The sequence below is a fragment of the Dipteris shenzhenensis genome, chromosome 21, assembly GCF_047967505.1.
Source record: "Dipteris shenzhenensis isolate YYH24624 ecotype China chromosome 21, Dip_SZ_1.0, whole genome shotgun sequence".
NCBI classification, from domain to species: domain Eukaryota; kingdom Viridiplantae; phylum Streptophyta; class Polypodiopsida; order Gleicheniales; family Dipteridaceae; genus Dipteris; species Dipteris shenzhenensis.
This window is the reverse complement of record NC_141616.1, coordinates 30690142-30703807: the sequence shown is the minus strand read 5'-3', so window position 1 is coordinate 30703807 and position 13666 is coordinate 30690142. Positions and strand designations below refer to the sequence as shown.

Genomic DNA, 13666 nt, shown 5'->3' with positions numbered 1-13666 from the left:
CATTGTTTCCCTAAAATCAAAACTCACAGCATGTAGACTGAAATTTCCCCCTGCTTTTCAGCTGCTTAGAAAATTCTGGTTGTGACCTGCTCAAGTCTTTACTGTGCAAAACATTGGTCATCTAATTACACAAATCACTCCCAAATAAAAATATCATTTCAGGCATCACATCCTCGATGTTTGAAGGGGTACCATTTCACAAGACATCTCTTCCGCTGAGACTGGTTGAAACAAAGCTGAATGACTGTAGTATTCCACAAAGCTTCTGCAGCAGTCTTCCGCTCATGAGACCTGTTGAAAAAGCACCATGTACTGTGCCTGGAAAGTTCAAACTAGTAGCTTCTCCTGCAAAGAAAAGATTGTCCACTGGATTGCGCATGCGTGCATACAAATCATGAGGCAGAGACGTTTGATGATCAATTGTGTCATCTGTTTATGATGTTGCAGAGACGTTTGATGATCAATCACAAACAAAATGGCACTGCCTAACTGTTGCCGAGCTTTAACTTTTAGGTACTCTTGTGTAAAATTATCGATTGCAAGGAATGGCTGAAAATGTTCAAATCTAGGTCCTGGCATTTCATCATCATGACATGATAGGCAAAATATTTGTGAAAAAAACAATTTTGAAGCTCAATTTCTGTTCAAACTGTGACAAGAAGAAACTCTATACTGAGCAACTGCCAAATCTGAGAGATTTAGAGAATATACAGCATGTGCCCCTCTATTGTTTAACAAATGCAATTATGTCCCCCTACTCAACTTTTATTCACCACATAGATGGAAAATAACACACAATGCAGGCAACAAAAGTAAAATTTTCATGCAATCGAGAAAAAAATTGCAATGATCTGTTTTGTTTGATATTATAAACTCGGTAAGATCAATAACTTGATGAGGGGCAATTTGCACAGCCAGTCACTTTGACCACGACACGATTCTAAAAGACATTGTTTCCCTAAAATCAAAACTCTCACAGCATGTAGACTGAAATTTCCCCCTGCTTTTCAGCTGCTTAGAAAATTCTGGTTGTGACCTGCTCAAGTCTATACTGTGCAAAACATTGGTCATCTAATTACTCCCAAATAAAAATATCATTTCAGGCATCACATCCTTGATATTTGAAGGGGTACCATTTCACGAGACATCTCTTCCGCCGAGACTGGCTGAAACAAAGCTGAATGACTGTAGTATTCCACAAAGCTTCTGCAGCAGTCTTCCGCTGCCATGAGACCTGTTGAAAAAGCACCATGTACTGTGCCTGGAAAGTTCAAACTGGTAGCTTCTCCTGCAAAGAAAAGATTGTCCACTGGATTGCGCATGCGTGCATACAAATCATGAGGCCTCCCGACAGCATCATAGCTGTAGCAACCAAGTGAATTTATGTCTGTACCCCAATGTGAAACCAGATATCGCACCTGCATCAGAATCAGCATGACGGTAATGTAAATACACACTACACACTTCACAAAAAATGATTTGACATTCATTGCTTGTGAAGATATGCAACTTACAGGTTCCGTTGCATGAGGCAATATTCTGTTCAGCTGCAGTACAGCAAATCTAGCAGCTGCTTCATCGGACATTTTCTCTATATCATTTGCAAGGCATCCTGCAGGCATGTATACAAGGACAGGGTGACCCGTTGCCTTGTGCAAGTTTAGGAAATAGCTGCAACCATATGATGTAGAGGCAACAACACCCAAAAACTCAACATTTGGCCAGCACACACTATCAAAAAATAAGGCAATCTTATTCTCATTGCCAGTTCCCAGGTCCCTGATTGCTGCCTCTTTCCATTCTGGAAGCTTTGGATCAAACTTGATAAGATTTGCCTTGAGAACACCCAGAGGCACAGTAACAACAGCTGCATCAGCATTGAAGACTTTGCCATCCTCAGTGAGCACTTGCACACCACGAAACTTGTGTATGACTCTTGTCACTCTGCTCAAAAGGTAATGCAGCAGAGAAAATAGCAGTACTTATGAGACCTATGTTTGTACAACTCTCCTTCACTGGATAATGTATCTTTACAAACCTTGCATGAGGACAGGTGTGGCCTTCCACCACATTCACAAAGAAAACCACCCAAGAGTATTATAGCACATTATTCAAATATACCTGTGATTGAGGCGAATGTCCAGACCTTCAGCAAGAGCCAGTATGACCGGTGAATAACCTTGCACCATGAGCCCGTGTCCTCCCTCCAGCAGTTCCTCCTATCCACAGGTATAAAGTTCTTCAGCTTTAAATCCGTAGTCCAAATATTTCAAATAAACAAGGAAATTTATTGTACCTCATCCCAACACCGCACAGATATGGCATCAGCATCAGCAGCAAACCACCCCTCCATTCTACAAATGTACCACTGCAAGACTTTGTGAGCAAGACCCTCCAGCCTGCCATATACAGAAGAATCTGTGACGTCCTCAAAACAAACCTGTGAGAAAACTTGTTAATCACAATAGGATTTCCTTGACAACCACGTCACAAGCAGAAACTTAACCTCAAATCAGGTCGTTCTTCCAGGACAAAAGAAAATGCCTTCAAAACTGACATGTCCTGTTTGTACTTTAATCGGATTTTCTTGGTCTGTATAGTACAGCGGGAGCACAAAATAAACCAATTGTCAAGCTCGTGAGTGAAATTTAGCTTATAAGAAGCAAAAAATCTCTGCCACTTAGGAGTGCTATCACAACATTTTACATGCATTATAAACAATTACCGAATCAAAGAACAGAGTCAACCATACCTCTTCTAAAAGAGCTTCAAATACACCTCCAACATAATTCACAACCTCTGGTGGAACTTGATGACCATCCATGTCAAAAAGGGCATAGCTGGAAACAAAGCCAAACAGACAGGACATGAAGAGATTATACAGCCTAGGAACTGAAAGTTGTTAGAAGCATATAATAAACATCCCACTATATAGCGAACAAAAAATTCTGAGCAAATCAGTTAGGAACACACACACACACACACACACACATGCATATATCCTCTGAATCTGTTTTTGGGACAGTCCCTTGGGTGACTAGTGGCTGGGGGATAGGGTCCTAAGCACGTGGCCTGACTTTCGAAGAGGTTGTGCACGTGGCTCCGAATGGGTTCTAACAGGGGTATCACAGTGGTTGATCACCATGGAGCTGAACGTGGCATGTGCTGTGGTCAGAGCTAGCATCTATTGCAAGTGACGGCCAGTTGGACATGATGACAGTGACGCCCACACACAAAGTGATGATGCATGGCAGGCTCTGCTGACAACAGTATGGGCAGACAGGACTTGCAGCAGACTTTGCACTGGAGCTACTGGAGCATCTTTATCGACGGATTGGGATCAGGTCAATGGGGGTCGGTGGTGAGAGGGGGTGTTGGAATAGGACTAGTCACCTCCCCACTTGTGAGCCCCCATATGAGGAGTGCATCGGGGTCCATGCTGTCCATACATGGAGAGGACAGAAAGCACAGGAAACAGGTTCAGCAAAGGTTTTGGACCTTATGGGCAGGTTTGGGGCAAAGCATAAAGGGTGGAACTGCCAGGGCCAATGGCTAGAAGCCATGTGGCTAGGCAAGGTCAATCAAAGCAAGCAACTAAGCCCTAGGGGCTATTTATAGACCTCCCCCTCCAGTCGGCTGGTAGGGGCGGCTTTTTGGCAGGGGCTCCAGCCCTATAAAAGGGGGCCCTAGGGGCGTCATTACCTCATCACTTGGGGAAGCAATCCAAGAGCACGAAGGAGCAGCATCAGGACCATCCTTAGGCCTATACACAAGAGGTGAAGGTGACCTATAGAGGGCTGCAGACTTAGCTCAAGGAGCTGCCCACCTAGGCTGAGTTTCCGGACAACAAGGTGGAAGAGATCCTTTAGATGGAGAGTCTACATAGGCTCAGTGGAGCACGCAGGCTCAGAGATCTAGAGGTGCGGGCATATAGTAGTAGAACCTTTTGGTATTGTATCTTGTCCACTTTGTGGACGGACGGAAATATGTAAGAGTTCCTTCTATATCGTCTTTGAGCACAGTCCATTTGCTAGCGTGCACACACATGCAAGGTTGTGAAGTTTACACATGTTGATGAAGCTTGATTCCACAGTGAAACACTTCCGCATGTAATTCCTGGGCTAATCTATCAGTCTTTCAATGCGGGATAAGCTCTGGTGGGATTTCATTTTTTTAACAAATCCCCTATTAGAGCTCTCTCTCATTGCTGCAATCGTCAAGCCTCATGTTCGAATTCCCTAAACAAATCCATCTGTTCCTTCCTCTTCATCGAACGGAGAGAAGGGGTATCTACAAGGAGATTAGAATCGATGTTCAGGGAGACTCTCCAATGGGGACTGAGGTGGTGGAGATGCTGGGGGTATTGGGGCTTCTTCCTGCTCAAACTGGGAAGCAGAAAGGGCTTTCCGGTCGAAAAGTAGGGGACAAAGAGGACTCCTGCTTGAAGGAGGCTGGCTTGGAAGAAGATCCTGCAGAATCTCTTCTTTGGCTAAGGTGCCTTCTCTTCGGCACTGGAGGTGGCACCAAAGCTTCATATGTGTTTCCCTTAGCTTCCGGCACTCCCTCTTCCTTGCAGGTTGATCCACAACCTGTTCTTCTATATGATTTGACTCTCCGGAGTGTCCAGCTAAATGTGATACCAATTGACTGTGAGGAAGCGTTTTGATTGTTTGAGATCAAACACCATCCTCACTGAAATTTGCCAGTATTGAATTGGGTTCATGACCGACAACTAATGATAAATTGTCATCAAGATGGAACACATCCCAATATTCTTCGCCTTCAACTGAACTCCGTGCCAAATTTTGTTATAATGGGAGTGTGAACTTTGATTGGCCATCCAACCACTCCGACTGAGCAAACACCACTTGCAATTCATGGCAATCACTGCATGTGCCTGTGCATCTTGTTGATCCAAACAAATCTGTTCTTGTGTTGGAGGGTTGATGGCAGCCACGGAGAGAGTAGTGGTAGATGAACCAGAAGTGGCAGAAGTTGCTGCAGTGATGAAGAGACATGTCTAGTCCCCGATCTAGATACAATTTCCCAAAAGTTCTTGGACACCAACATGGATCGCACCAAGTACAACCACATGGGATAATTGGTGCCATCAAGCTTGTCCTCCACAGCAAGCATCCCAAAAGATTCACGGTTTGCCATTGCAAACGAAAATCCCCAAAAAATAAAAGTGCTATGCAAGTGTCACAGCCTCAAGGCTACAATGCAAAGAGCTAGCTGCATAAAAATCTACATGCTGGCTGCAAATGTCAGACAAAAAATGACAACAAGTGTCAATGCCAAGATGGCTGCTCAAACATTGAGCAAAAGGCACAAGCTGTCCCCAAAAAATGACCTGCAAGAAAATACCTATCCAATCAAAGAACCCCCCTGCAAATAGTTGTCCTACAAATGACCAGCCCAAATCAAAGGGCAAATGCCTGCAAACCTGTCCAATGCAAATCTAAGTCGAATCTGTCCCAAATGGTGGCTGAATGCCACAAATGTCAAAGGACAAATAGCCCAAATCAAAGGACAAATAGCCCAAATGAAAGGGCGAATGCAAATAGAACCCAAATTTAACTGTGTCAAGCAAAGAAGGCTGCAAATATCAGAAAATCTGGCAAAACACCCAATTTGGAGAGGGCAATTATGCCGAAAAAAGGGCAAATCCGTAAAAGCCCCAAAATAAGTTGTAATTTTGCAAATGTGATCAAATCTGCTGCAATTTCTTGCCAATGTCACTGAAAACCCCCCAATTTCATATCAAAGCAACCAAATGTCACTACTATTTAGGCAAATGTGACAAAGTAACCCGCAAATTTGAAAATATCCCGCAATTTGCCAATAATAGATCCAAAATCAATCTCCAATGTCGGAGTTGAAATGGAGTCAAAATAGGGCAAATACTGCAAAAGCCACAAATTGTGACCAAAAGGAGCAAATGTCACTCCAAAATCTACAAATGTGATACAAAAGCCCCAAGTTCTAGAGCAAAATCACCTCAATGTCACTGCAATGTGTGCAAATGTGACATAAAAGAGGGTGAAAGCTTCAAATCCAATTGTACCAGGCAGATCTGAGTCAAGAGGGAGAAAAACCCAGCCAAATGGTGCTAGAGCAAGTTGGAGCAGCTGGAGGAAGGCCCGAAAAGAGTCCAGATCTGAGCATAAAACCTCAAAAAACAGCCCAAAAATGCTCAAAATCAACTTTTGACAGGTCGTACGGATTCTTGGCACTACCTCGCATGTGCCCACCCGTACATGTCCATACAGAAAAAAAATTTCCCGACCGAAATGGTGCAAGACAGGGTCGTTTGTATGTGGGCAGCTCATAAAATTTTAAAACGTCAAAATCGAACCTCAAAAAGTCAAAAAAAAGCCGCTGGACTGTTTTTCTACTCAAAAAACAGGTTTCTGGCGATGAAATGAGGCACCAGACTAAGCTAGAGCAAAATGGCAAGTAGGAGCAATGGGAGAGCACGACGGGAGGCAGGTGGGAGCAAAAGAACCTGCTCCGATACCACTGTTGGGTGCGGGAAGTAATGGAAACGGAATGGAATGCAAGGAAGCAAACAACAAGCTGAAGGAACAGACAGTACTTGCAAATGGATAGTGAGAAAGTACGAAGGGGTGGCCTATATGGCCTCGACCAGTGAAGTTGACCTAAGGGTTGACTGAGTCCTAAGACTAGCCTACAAGGCCATACCAGGGCTAAGTGCTAACACAATTGACTTTGCCGGCCATACCAGGGCTAAGTGCTAACATAACTGACTTTGCCGGCCTTGTTCTCATTAGTGTGGAGAAGGAGACATACCGCAAGCTCATAAGGAATCCATTCTCATCAAATGGAATCAAAAGGTGCCAACAAGGACGCGAGGAATATACTCAACAAAAGTCTCCACAATCATGGGCTTAGTTGGAATCATCTTCAAAAAGCAAGCATCACCATTCTTCACAAACTTAGGCTCTTTCTCCAATTCCTTTCTAGAATGTCGATCAATCGTCATACAAACTTCACTCCAACAGCTCTCATACCAAAATGAACTTGCAAAGAGGGAGATAGAAGCTCACACAATGTTGGGAGAAAAAAATAACACACAAGAGAGAGATGATCATACAAAATGCTCACGAATCCTATTCTTGCATTACAGGATGCCACTACTCTCTTACAGCTTCCGACCGTTGCTATAGAGCTATCCCGTCGACCGTCGCGATACCTATGGGGTAGCCAAAGAATTAACAAAATTGCAGAACCTCAGTTTAGCCTGAGTGTGATCAGCTAGAGGCCTCCCACATGCGCTTGAGGTCCGGATGAATTTTGCCAAGCATTAGGAAAAAAGGGAGCTCATTTTGGGGCCTTTTAGGGTTTAGAAAAATAGGCTCTAGACCAATCAGAAGAGGGACAACGTAACGTTGGAAAAATACCAAAAACCATGTAAAAATATAAAATAAGTCATATTCAAAATCTTTTTCTTTTATTATGTTTGCATACGTGATCTTCAAAAGTTGATTTTATGTGCAGTATTTGATGATTCTAACATCGTCAGCGCGTCCGGAGCGGGACAAATTCCCTAAATCGACCCTGGAGGCACCGCACATTACACTCTTCTTCACCTTCATTTACTAGAGAGTCCTAAAGACTCTTTACACCCATACTTTAAAAAAGCCCCATGACTATGTCTATCACCACTCAACATCAATATATACATAGTCTATACATCAACAATCCACACTGAACATGCAAAGGGAGGAGATAGAACCAATGCTCATGAATACTTCTCATGTATTACGCGACGCCACTACACTCATACAACACATTACACTCTTCTTCACCGTCATTAAATAGAGAGTCCTAAAGACTCTTTACACCATACTTTAAAGAAGCCACATCACTATGTTTATCACCCATATATATGTTAGTCTATACATCCAACAACCCCAAGGCCCGCCAAAGGTGTTAGAAACTAGCTCGTGGGTAATTAAACACATTTCCTGGGTGCGGAAACCCTACAGATCCAAAATAACTCTTAAAAGTCTAACTGAAGCTGAAAGGCCAATAATTGCACTACGGTGAATTCACCACATGAACTAAGTTCCAATCATCTCGTCACCTATGGTGACTCTCTGAATACTTTAAAACGTGAATAGATGTGGCCACACTCGCAAAAGTTCCACTAATAAAGCAAAATGGGTGTAATGACACAAGGTGAAAACCATGCCAAGAGATATCTTCAAAGCGGATGATGAAAGCCAATGTGTGAAATCCTATAAAAAGAAATCGCACAGAAATAGTAATAAACTAACTTAAAAGAAGCGATTCATGGAGTAATGTAGGACCATCTCTACACACACACACTTTTTTTTTCTTTGGTGAAAACCAATTTGCCTTATAATACAAAAATCAGTCCCAAACAACGGGACTCTAAGCTACATGTCACAAGATGTCAATATAAGACAAGCAAGTAGGATAATCAATATCCCGAGCCTCTAGATGATCAAATGATTGCTGTAAGGAGGCCCAAAAAAAGGAGTACTTAGCAAGAGACGGGTCACCAAAGACCCTATGGTTTCGACCTTCCATAGAGTCCATAGTGCCCAATACCGAACCCAGGAGAAAGCCACACACACACACAGACCAAAAAGTGCTTTGTGTGTATGCGTGTGGGTGTGTGTCTGTGGAGAGAGGAAGAGGTTAGTTGGAGAGCTAAGTCAAAACGTTTGTAGACTAAGTGGGGTTGAGGCTTCCCCCGCATCCTTCTTTTTGGTCCTCTTGGCAGAAAACCCCCTCATGCTAACCTCACTATGTTACAACCATCCCATCCCTTATTTTTCTCCTTTATTACAACCATCCCATCCTGAATAGTTTTGCCTTCAAAATCATGTACGGTGGCAGTCCCACAAGGAGAGGTCTCAAGCCATGAGTGCACCATTCAATATGCCAAAAGTGGGAATGCTTCTGCAGAATGCTCTCTGGCTGTCATCTTCCAGCAGGTCCTTCCATTTGATGATAAGCTCTCTGTAAACCTAGTTACGAAAAAACTGATCTCAGAATCCTATTATCCACTTGGGCAGATAAAGGATTCAGCACTCATCATCCCATAGCGGGCAGTTCGAAGACTATGAAGTCCATAAGCAAGCTATACTTGGGCCTTGAGTAAAAACTTACATCATGACGGACAATAGCTTGGCAGGAGCACTCAAAAATCTTCAATCTATAGTATTGCAAACTAAAACTCAATTGGGAGAGCTCACAACTAGTTCAAACATCACGGCAGACAATAGCTTGGCAGAAGCACTAAAAAATCCTCAATCTATAGTATTGCAAAATAAAACTCAATTGGGAGAGCTCACAACCAGAACCTTGAACTATCGCAGAGAATGGAATGGACACATTTCTTAGCAAGCTATTGAAATGTTTATATAACATTATGATGTAATTGCAAATTCAGACCTTAATCAACAACACCTCTACCCTCCAACTCCACCTCCTAGCGTACATTAATAGTTCGAGCGAGACCCAAAGTTTAAATTGTGCAGCCCATGAGAAAAAGAACGTGTTATCATTGCAAAAATACTTGCATTACAAATCTTTGACATGCAAATAGACTCTTGCAGTGATAAGGCATAATAAAACTGTATGCTAGGGCTACTCACTTTTGAAGAGGTTATATATGCAAGTCTGTTTCCTTACACAAACGCACAGCAGATGGAAACATTACAGGATTGATCTGGCATCTAAAAATGGTACTCTGAAGAATCTATGCAATGGAGAGAGAAGTTCCGAATGCCACTTTCCTGAACACAGGTGTACTTACGCCCTGCTAGGCCTTCCAAATCAGGGCGCGTTGTTTGTTACCTTTTCAAATCATGATCATACAAAACCGAATTGTCTCCACTTGTCCTGTACAGACGAAGACCCAATTGCCCAATCAAGCCTGCTAGAGGGTTTTCCTTGCATACGCCATGTAACCTGCCAAGAAGGTAGCCAAACTAAATGAAATACTACATATATTTGCAAACTCAAATGCATGCCATCGTCCAACAAATTAGATCATTGCATGGAGGACTGCTACCAAGAAGCACCCATGTCAACCGGGAATCCATTCGAATAATCGGTATGGATACGACCACCCAACCGATCTCTTGATTCTAGCACAATAACCTGCAGGTAAAAAACGTATTCAAACTATTGTTCGCTCAAGTGCTAGGAATTTATTTTAGACAGCACAAAGCAACTGTCTTTTTCAAAAGAAAACCCCTCTGACATTCAAAACAGGCTATCACCTTGCAAGACCAATCTTGCAGAGCACGAGCTGCACCCAAGCCTGCAATCCCAGCTCCAATTATAATAATCGAAGGAGGAGATCTCCTGTTGCGCTTTGAAGAGCACGTAACTGCAAAAACAATCAAAAGGAATCCCTTATCAGCACAACCAATGCGAGAATAATCCATTCCTTAGACAATTCCAGCGCATCACGTGTGAACCAAGCGCAGATCCCTTCGTGGAATATCCAGGACGATGCAGGATCTAAGCAAACTGGCATCTATCCCTAATCATATCAATGAAACCAGTTTGAAAGCCTATTCCTGACTGAGATTTCGAAACATTTAGAATCGCCAATTCTGGAGACCGAATCCAATAACCTAGATAATACACATGGGGAACTTACGACGAAGCCTACATCATTTTTAAACGGTTGATCAAACACGAATACTTGGGATGTACCTGGTTGTATGGTCGGGCATTGGTTTGTTGACTCCATAACAACCGAGACGACCAAAAATAATCCAATCTCGAGATCGTAGAAGGTTTGGGGCAGATCTTACGATTAGAATTCAATATACTTAAAATCGAAGATTGATGAATCAAGACGGATCGTAACAATTGACCCGAGGTAAAATACAATTTACACTTGCAATGGCTCATGCAGAGGTGGACAAGGAGAGAAACAAAAGGGAGAGACTGTGAAGCTGGCATGCGGCTAGGTTGCAGGCAACGGTAGGGAAGAGGGGGGGGGGAGGGGAAATGCGGCAACCCAATAAGGGAGGAAGGCGAAATTCGGAGGGGGGGATGAAGGGGGGGGGATCTGAGGGAGGAAAGGTGGGATTTTGGGGGAGAGAGGTGAGAATTTGGGGGAGAAGAAGAGGAAGGATATGGGAAGAAAGGTGAGATTTTGGAAGGGCGTGAAGATCGAGAGGGGAAGAGGGAAGGATTAACGCAAAAGCTTGACGACGAAAGGCAGGAAGAGCCCAGAAAAACTCACAAACAGACACACACAAACAGAAAGACGCTCACACAGAAAGAGAGAGAAAGAGAACGAAAAGAGGCAGAGAGAGAATATTTTGTAATAGACAGCACAGAGTGACCCCAGAGAGAATTTTATTTATTTCTTCCATTTTTTAATTCATTAATTCGTATCCCTCCCCTACCGTCCGATCCTCCCCCCATCTCTGCGGCCTTTATCCCCCCACATGTCACGCTTTTATTTGCCTCTTCATCATTCCTTCCTTCCCACATCTCTTCATTTTTAAGACCCTACCATCATTTTCGAGATCTCCCACAAATCGTGGCCTTCTTAATAACACGGCATCCCTCCCTTGCCCCATCTTGCACTTTCCAAGATTTCCGCTTACCCCAAAAATCGTACCTTTTACGTTTTCTGCCACCAACGAGCACTGATATCAAGAAAATCACTCGACATTAGCGTCCAAATCAAGGCTCTGCTTTGCACAAGAACAAGTTCAACCTCACATGCAGCTGACCCCTTCAAAGAAATCCATCCTAGGGTGACTTGCTCTAAACTGCACATTCTCTTTAAGAAAGTCAAACAAACGTCTATGGATTCACTCCTCTATAGTGTAGCATCTCAAGACATTTGCAACCTTTCATTGTAGTGAATGATTGTTGCACATAGGAAGAAGCAATGCCTCCATGTGTTTGGCCAACCGAGGGTACCGTCCATTTCCATTATCTATTGCATATTCAACATCCAAGACCACTCTATAGGATTCTTCATTTAATGTATATTTAGTCAACATTGAAAAGCATAGTAAGACAAAAGAGGTGCCCACAAATGTTGCAAAAGTAAAACAACAATGGCGATTGAGGAAGAATTCAAGGTCATTTGAGCAGGTTGTGATGCCATATTTTGACTTTTTTCATTGTTCTTTTTCTTAAAAGATGTATTATGAATCCTTACACATCAAAACCCCATAAGTAAGATACCAATAGGTATTGCAATGGAGATACAAATTTTAATCATAAAAGGGAATAAGATAATTTAGGTTTGCAATTGTTCTTTGTAACCCATTTTTCATTTTGCACCATTTTGTTGTGGTTCATGTTTTCCAATTTCTAATATGCTAACAACAATTGTTCTTCACCTAGCCACGAATGCCATGCTTTTGAGAGTCTTCCTTTGTTTGTGGTCATCACTTCAACCTCCATGAACTCTGGGCTTAACACATTTATGCCCTCCTTATGCAACTAACTACATCTTTTTGTTCTTGGCAAACTTGAGCTCTCACTTAGCCACATGTCTTAATGTGTTGGAGTGATGATCAAATGGTCCAGATATTCATGGCTAAATAAAGGCTTGTTGATCCAAAAGATGTTGGTTAGCGATGATATTCATGGCTAAATAAAGGTGCTTGTTGATCCAAAAGATGTTGGTTAGCAATGATAAGGATAAGCCCTCCTCCAATCAATATTTACCTTCTGGATTTCACAAGTTTTGACGCTTCTTGATAATGACATAGAGCCCTCCTCCAACCAATATTTACCTTCTTGATACAGGTTTTGACCCACCATGGCAATGTAATTGTGTGTTTCATGTTTTCTTCAGGTTGCTCTTTCCTAGCATGTGGGGCAAAGAATTTGCTTAAAAAATAGTCATGTTTACTATGGTTAAATGGGGATGCGCTCTCCTCATTTGTTAGCCTGTGATTTCCAGTTGTGAGGAACTAAAAATCCAGCCCATGGGGACTTGCTCTAAACTGCACATTCTCTGCAAGAAAGATAAAAAAAGCTCATGCCTCAATGTTTGTGGATTCACTCTATATGGTAGTATCTCAGGACATGCTACATGTTACCACGCCTTGTGGCCTTGCATTATAGTAAATGATTGCTGCACATGGGAAGCAATGTCTCCATGTATTTGGCCAACCAGTGGTACCATTCATTTCTATCATCTATGGCATATTCAATTGTCCATGCAAGACCACTCGTTAGGATTCTTCATGTGATGCACATCAAGCCAACATAAAAAAACATTGCAAGACAAAATAGGTGCCCACAAATGTTGGAAAAGGAAACAACAATGGCAATTGTGGAAGGATTCCAGATCACTGGAGTAGGTTATGATGTCTAATTTTGATTTTTCATTATTATACTTTTCCCAAAAAGATGCATTATGGATCCTCACACATCAAAGACCCATATCTTCTTGCACTAACATCCCAATAGGTATTGCAATGGAGATACAAATTTTAACAATAAAAGGACAAAATGCAATTTAGGTTTGCAATTGGATGTGAGCAATGCAAGTGTTCCTTATAAATCATGGGCCTTTTTATATTACCAACTCATATTAATCTTTGTACTGCCAATATTATGATCTATACCAGTGGTACTTTCGATTGGGTTTCCCTCCTATTTTTTTCTTATA

General features: G+C 42.4%; 1 protein-coding gene across 1 annotated transcript; it reads right to left on the bottom strand.

Moving 5' to 3' along the window:
- Positions 1-832: 832 nt before the first annotated feature.
- LOC147888742 (polyamine oxidase 2-like) lies at positions 833-11297 on the bottom strand. Its single transcript, XM_087392429.1, has 10 exons — positions 10726-11297; positions 10284-10393; positions 10073-10161; positions 9856-9969; positions 2753-2840; positions 2507-2592; positions 2297-2399; positions 2122-2219; positions 1515-1944; positions 833-1418 (listed from the first exon to the last, which is right to left on the bottom strand). The coding sequence occupies exons 1-10, from the start codon at positions 10760-10762 to the stop codon at positions 1107-1109; spliced, it is 1467 nt and encodes a 488-aa protein (XP_087248555.1). The 5' UTR covers positions 10763-11297; the 3' UTR covers positions 833-1106.
- Positions 11298-13666: the final 2369 nt, after the last annotated feature.

Excerpts from the sequence above, each read along its gene's own strand:
- LOC147888742 (XM_087392429.1), bottom strand. The coding sequence starts at position 10,762 with ATGGAGTCAACAAACCAATGCCCGACCATACAACCAG. Across the intron at positions 2,593-2,752 it reads TTGAAGCTCTTTTAGAAGAG|ACCAAGAAAATCCGATTAAA; the intron begins GTATGGTTGACT and ends TGTACTATACAG. Across the intron at positions 1,419-1,514 it reads TGCCTCATGCAACGGAACCT|GTGCGATATCTGGTTTCACA; the intron begins GTAAGTTGCATA and ends ATTCTGATGCAG.